Source organism: Hydra vulgaris, chromosome 15 (assembly GCF_038396675.1).
Source record: "Hydra vulgaris chromosome 15, alternate assembly HydraT2T_AEP".
NCBI classification, from domain to species: domain Eukaryota; kingdom Metazoa; phylum Cnidaria; class Hydrozoa; order Anthoathecata; family Hydridae; genus Hydra; species Hydra vulgaris.
In genome coordinates this window covers 53,578,701-53,586,342 of record NC_088934.1, presented here as the reverse complement: position 1 = coordinate 53,586,342, position 7,642 = coordinate 53,578,701, and the positions used below count along the sequence as shown (strand labels likewise).

At 25.4% G+C, this 7,642-nt stretch overlaps 1 protein-coding gene across 2 annotated transcripts; it reads right to left on the bottom strand.

Annotated features, from left to right (window-relative positions):
- Nucleotides 1–669: 669 nt before the first annotated feature.
- On the bottom strand, nucleotides 670–5,250 carry LOC136091481 (uncharacterized). Of its 2 annotated transcripts, none has more exons than XM_065819101.1 (4): nucleotides 4,471–5,250; nucleotides 4,273–4,390; nucleotides 3,752–4,038; nucleotides 670–3,351 (listed from the first exon to the last, which is right to left on the bottom strand). In XM_065819101.1, the coding sequence occupies exons 2-4, from the start codon at nucleotides 4,330–4,332 to the stop codon at nucleotides 2,799–2,801; spliced, it is 900 nt and encodes a 299-aa protein (XP_065675173.1). In that variant the 5' UTR covers nucleotides 4,333–4,390; nucleotides 4,471–5,250; the 3' UTR covers nucleotides 670–2,798. The 2 variants fall into 2 exon arrangements, with proteins under 2 accessions (XP_065675173.1, XP_065675174.1); XM_065819102.1 differs by having other exon boundaries at nucleotides 4,282–4,390.
- Between the last annotated feature and the right edge of the window lie 2,392 nt (nucleotides 5,251–7,642).

Sequence of the window (7,642 nt, the reverse complement as noted above, 5' to 3'; positions counted from 1 at the left end):
AATGTGGAGCGCAAGCAATCTTTCAAAATTAATTTAAAACTAAAAAAGCCTATCAAGATAATAGTATACTATTATCTTTTCAAATATAATTTTAAGTAAAAATATATTTACATAAAATTGCTTCACGCATTTACACATAATTCGGATATATAGTTCGAGTCGAGCACTAACAATTAGTGCTCTGTTTGTCTTTTAGTGATCAAGTGGCGACGACTTGGGCAAGTCTAAAATACAAAAAAAATTCCAAATTTTGACATTTTTTGGACACATTCAGAAGGGGGCCAATAACGCCGGCGGCCCTCACGTTCTTCTCCGATTGTTTTTCGATGATCTTTTTAGGACCCAGATTTTTTTTTAGTTTTTTTTTTACTTATAATCACTATTTTTTACTGTTAATAAAGTGTTAAGTGTGAATTGGGGCTTTTAGCATGCTACCAACAGATTGCTTATAGGTGATGTTAAAGGTGGCACTTGGAAAAACAATATCAAGCGCAGCTTGGGCCGCAGCCTCGACGTTCAAAGTGTTCTTTCGTTAGTTTGTTTATGAACAATACTTTGATATATTTATATATAACAATAATTTTTCCGTATATGTAAATATTTATTTAAATTATATGTATTTATATATATGTATATTATTATATTTATTATGAATATAAATTTAATATATTTTATATAAAGTTTCATAAATAACTTTTTCTTTTTATTAAAGTACAATAAATACAAGTAATTTCTATATACGAACAATAGCTTATTTATCTAAAATGAAAATAAACAAAAAGATTAAAAAAAAACGATAAAAACGCAACTTCAAAATTCAAGTTAAGATAAAAAAAAAGAAAAGAAAAAAAATACGACTCGAAACATAAAAAACAAAACAAAAGTTGTTAAGAATTTAGAAACTTCTTAAAACCCCTCAAAAATAATAATACTAAATAAAACAGTCGATAAGATGTTTACAACAATAATATATAATAGAGGTTTATAAATATGTAAGTACGAAGTGAGTATACAAACAAATAAAAATACTAATTACTTAAATTACTTAAAAGCACGTTTAGGAATATATAATAGTAAAAGTAGAGAAGTAAGGTATAGTAACCTAAACTAAGAGAAGGAAAGTATGAGATAAAGTTAATTAGTAGAGTGAAAAAGTTTAAAGAAAAATACTTATGATGCATCATAAAATGATACATAAAATAATACTTTCATGCTTTTTAGTTGAAGAGATAAGAGACATTTTATTTTCAACTGAAAAGCATGAAAAAATGTATTATTATTAGTGAAAAAGTTTTTTCAATGTTTTCAAAAATAATAACTTCGTCTTGTTGTTAATTTTATCTACAACTTTTATTTTATATGCAGGTATTAATTTATTGGCATTTGGCAAACAAATTTCTTCCCAGCAAATTTTAACATACTCAAGTTCTTTTATTAATGTTTTTGTTCTAAAATGGTGTAGAACTTTTTTACTTATTGTAACATTTTCAAAGTCATAAAATGTCACACCGATATTTGTTTCACACCAATAAATATTTGGTTCAATAAGAAAATCAGCTATTTTTTGTAGCATCGCCTGATACTCATTTGGGTAATTTCTTATTATTTCAAATGTTATAGTTGTATTGGACTTTGGTTGAACAAACTTGTATAATTTTGAAATGGACGATTCTATTAAAGAAACCTCATTAAAGTTATTTAAGTCGTTGGATACTTGCATCCTTATTAACGCATTAGAAATAACATGGCACGGTTGACGGTTTGATGTGGTGTTTTTGATAAAATTAAATAGTCGCTCTTCCTTTTCAGTGTTTGCAGCTCTACCAGAAATAATTCTTAATTGGTCAGGAGTATGTGCAACCAAGCAATGGAAATATTTACCATAAAATTTTCTAACTGTTAAAATGTTTAAATTTTCTCCAAGGTTCGATATAATCAACATTACATGCTTAAATATCACTAAATACATTTTTAATATAAGTTTGTTGGTGCGCTCAGATTCTGGTTTGTATAATATTTCTTGAATTTGGCACATTGTAATAAAAATATCTGTCAATGGATTTTGTTGAAATTTCTGCTGACAATATATTGATGTTTTTATTATGCATGATCATAATAAAAACAGCTCTTTTTACATCTTTTCCTTCAAATGAAAGTTCAATAATGGATTCAATTTCTGTTTTTGCTTTTTTATCGAAATGGTGGGGTAGTTCTCTAAGAAGATTTTTTATATGGTTAAAAACATCATGAAGAGGTTCCATTAGTAATTCATATTTTGATAAACCATTTTTTGGTAAACTGATATCAGGCTGATAAAATATAAGACTTGGAACTCTTTGAATACCATGCATGGTTTTTGTTAATTTTAAGTCCAATATTTGTTTTGATTCATTTTTGGTAAAGTATACATTTTGCTGATTCAATTCAACTATTATTTCTTTTTTTGTTAAATATGAATAAAGTTTTTTTACTTTATCGTTACTTTTTTTCCTTGACTGTTCCGTAAGAAGGACTTTTTCTTGTCGATCTTGTAAATTCATGCAAGCTCTATCTAATGAACCGGAATAATTAGAATGCTCAACGACATTAATGTCACAAATCCAGCATACATAATTACCTCCTTTTTGCTGACCTGCTTCAAATTGAGCTGAAGGACCATCACCTTTAAAAAATCTCATTTCATCATAAATTTCAATTTCACTAATCTTAATAGGGTCTTTCATTTCGATAATATCATTTATTCTTTGTTCTGAATAAACAAGCATTTCATCAGTAGCTGAACATCTCCCAAAGATATATCATATAGGAGCTTCAACAACCGCTTGAATATTTATGGTTTTATTATACTTTTGTTGATATTCTTCAGATGTATAATGAATTGCAGGATCAAATAAAGTTGAAATTGTCATTAAGACGTGACTATGATTGCATATAGTTGAAGTATCATGCCATAACATAAGATGTCTTTTTCGTTCAAGTTTTTTTAATTTAATTTTCAAGTTATTGATTTCTTCGTCTTGGTCATTTTCTTCCATTTCATTAATCCTTTTTAGATAGCTAATAATTGTTGTATGCAACATTTTTTCATACTCTTCATCAGTTTTAACCCTCATATAAATCCAATGATTTTTTGTTATGCTATCTCTAATTACTTTTAGTGGATGTACTCTGCCATCTATAGAAAATGTTTCAGTTTGTATTTCATTGTTTCTTACAACAAGTTTAGAGAAAGTTTGTGGAGCAATAAGCTCTCCTAATGAATATTTATTTTCTGATACAAGCAAATTCAGTTTTGCTGCAACCTGAGCATTTGTTTCTTCTTGGGGAAAGTAAACATTCAAATCTGTTAGCCTAAACAAAATAAAAATTCCAAGTTGGTATATGCATAGATACTTAATTACATTTTTTGTAACAATACTTGTAAAAGTTCTTGTTTTTAATTTTAATTACTAGGTAAACTATTCAAAATATTTATTTGTGAATTTGTAAAATTTTACATTTGTTTTCAATTAACTAAAATAAAATAGGAATATTAAAAAATAAAAAAAACATCTGTAAAATATAAAAATTTAAAAATATAATAAAATATTTAAATTATTATAAAAATATACAATATATTTATTTATATATATATTTAAATTATTATTTCTTATTAATATATATATTTAAATTATTATAAAACTTGAAAAATTAAACTTCAAACAATTAAAGCAGATAAAACAAATATAAATAATTGTAAATATAACTTCACCGCCTTTTTTTTCTTAGAATTATAACTGGACTTTTTTCTCCACTTCTTCTTTTCAGCTCAGATAAACTTGTTAGATTGACATCGTTCTCCTTTAGAAATTCTTTAACAATCTGCCCACCATTTTTTGGTATCTTACTTTCACTATCAATGATATTATATTTTCTTGCAAGATCAGAGTAGTTAATTTTTTCCCCAGTTTGATAAACCTTTACCTCCTCAAGACATGAATTCAGGTGGTCTTTATATGCATGTGATGATCCAATATGTTTATAAGGTTTTTTTACACCCTATTGTAAAAAAAAATACATTTAAATTTGTAACTTTATATTTACATTTTCATTTACATTTATATAATGAAAGAAAAAATGAAGTTTTTATAAAAATTGAATCATCAACTGAAGAACTTATATAAGAATAAATTATTTGTATGTATTTATTTGTCCCCCCCCACACACACACACACACACACACACACACACGCACACACACACACACACACAATAAATATAAAAAATGTTTACTGTATCTACTTTTTCTTTTAATTCATAAGATCGCTGCTCTGCTTGTTTAAATGTTTCCATACTAGTAATAAGACGACGGTTATTTCTTGTCCTAAGTGAAATGTTTTTGCCATATGTTCTAAATATTTAATAATATATAAAAAATATCATGTCAAAAATTGTTGGTGGTATTAACATTTTAAAAATATTCATATCTACCTTATAACTGATGTTTCTTTCCATTGATTTTCAATATCTATCACAGTGTTTTAAATTATATGCTTTCTTTGCTTGGACATTTCTTCTGTGGACTTATTTTTTATTTTAAGTATTTTTGAATGAGTTTTTGTAAAAGTAGTTTGAAAGGTGTTTTGATAGTCTTTATCCAACTGTGTTACAATTGTATTTGTAATGTCATTTAACGTAAGCTCTTTATCATAAAGTTTATGTTTTAGAAGACCTTTTTTGGCTGCAATAGATTGATATGATTTGCTGCGATTCGGGAATTGAGATAAGTAATACTTAAACTTAATTTCATTTTGACATCCAAGACAATCTTTTATTCTATGATCTGTTTTTTGTTTTACAGTTAAACAACCCTATCTTTCCAACGAAATTTCTTGCATGACCTCTGTTTTAATTGATGGAGAAGTTTTTCCTAAAAGGCGAATATTTTTTATGATTTGCTTGTATTTTGAAACAAATAAACTATATGACAGTACAAAGTTATTATTATTTCCAATTTGAAACTGGTTTTGGAACTGGTTATACTGATACTTATACTTTCTTGAAGTGTATATTTGTGTACTTTCGTCGGATTCCCTGTCTATCTTTATGTTGAAAGCATTATAGGCGGCTATTTTCGCAAACCCACAAGTTAGAGGATGTAATATAGATGCCATTGTAAAATTCTATGTATATTGACTAAGTATCTTGATGAATTATTGTAAATCACATATACTATGTTACAATTAGGTAATGTTACGGGCGATATATTTTTAATAAAAATTCCGGTATATTTTAAAATGTTAACTTTAACAGTATACCGATTCCATTATAACAATTTGCAGACTTATGGAATCTCAAGTTATTGAATCCTATTTTTAAGTTTAGTCTTCGCTAGATGGGGAAATAACTTTACTTATTGCAAAGACATTTAAATGATACAAAATTTATCTAGAAAATAGAAGAAAAAGAGCTACAACTGCTAGCATTTCAGTTTTTTGAGTAGTCTCACTTAATAAGTAGAGAACATCATAATTTTTAGTGAAAAAATCACGTTTTTTAAGAAATTATTGGATTTAAACACATGGTAAAAGTTCTAGCTCTTTTGATAGACAATGATAATTAAATTTTAGATACTTTGTAGTTTAATTGAAGACATTTTGACGCAAACAGACTGAGCGAAATTGCATTAAAGTTCAAATTTCGACTTTATAAAAACTATAGTTTCTGTAAATTAAAAAAAATATGTACATATTTTTTTTTTTTAACATAAGCAGAAATAGTTTTATTAAAAAAATATAAAGTTTCATTTATTTCATTTCATTTACCGCATAAGCAAAAGATTGTCAAAGTTAAGAATTTTTGAGAAATTGTTAATGTAAATTTTACTGACTCGCCTTAACTACACTGAGTAAGCTTTTCTCTTTTACGCGGCGGTTTTCACTAAACTTAATTCTCGCTACTTTGATTTTTAATTTAACTTAAGGCTATGCGAGGGAAAGCTTTTGATCATTTTTGTTTTGTTTATTAGTGAAATTTAGCGTTGCATAATTTATAGACAATCTCATATAGTATACAAATATATATATATATATATATATATATATATATATATATATATATATATATATATATATATATATATATATATATATATATATATATATATATATATATAACGCTTACTTTTCTTATCACAGAGCACCGCGGATGAGAATTTAAAAGGAAGAAAATCATATATATATATATATATATATATATATATATATATATATATATATATATATGTATATATATATATATGTATATATATATATATGTATATATATATATATATATATATATATATATATATATATATATATATATATATATATATATATGTATATATATATATATATATATATATATATATATATATATATATATATATATATATATATATATATATATATATATATATATATATATATATATGTATATATATATATATATTCAAGTAAGTTTCACCAACCGATGGTTGGTGAAACTTACTTGAAATATTTAATAAACTTTTTGTCTCCGTAAACACAATGTTTGATACTTTCAAAGTTTTTATGATTACATTCCAATTCTTCAACGTTGGTATATGCTCGAAAGTAATATTGGAAAATAATATTGTTAAAATTGTATATATTTTTTTAAATTTATATAGGTGCCCCAAGATGTCCTTGATGTCTTATTACAGAGCACCGCGGATGAGCATTTAAAAGGAAGGTCATGGCTCCTTCCAAACAGATGTCTTAAAACTTGCCCAGAGGTTGGGTTTGAACTAGAGATCCTTTGTTTCTGATAAGACATCAAGGACATCTTGGGGCACCTATATAAATTTAAAAAAATATATACAATTTTAACAATATTATTTTCCAATATTACTTTCGAGCATATACCAACGTTGAAGAATTGGAATGTAATCATAAAAACTTTGAAAGTATCAAACATTGTGTTTACGGAGAGGTTGGGTTTGAACTAGAGATCCTTTGTTTCTGAGGCAAATGCGCTATCGCCGAGCCACGGCTGCTTAATATCAAAAATTATTTTAATTTGTAACCTATTTAAATCAAAGTTTGTTTGTTAATATTAGGCGATGTGAAATTATTTTATAAATAATAAAGGCAAAATGGCCAGAAATTGGTCAGTTTACCTATTTGCTTTTATATTCCTGTATATATATATATATATATATATATATATATATATATATATATATATATATATATATATATATATATATATATATATATATATATATATATATATATATATATATATATATATATTGTTCTATTTAACAAATTTACAATTACTGCTTACTCTTCTATAGTGTGCGACGCTGACCAGATATCTTTTGTTATAAGTTACATTGATTGTAATAAAAGTCTTTGTAAAAATGTTCTACGATCTATTAAATTTAAATTAGGTATAACTGGTCTTTCCCTAAGCCTAATCTTTGCATTTGATGATCTATATTAACTGTTGTATATTAAAAATATTTAAATAACTAAAAAATAAAATTTTGGATAATTGCCTTTAAAACCTTGGAAAAATTCCAGAATTGAGGATAAACTTCTAGCAAAATAATTAAAGTAAAAAGTTAAGAAATGAAGGGCAACCTTAGACAACATAA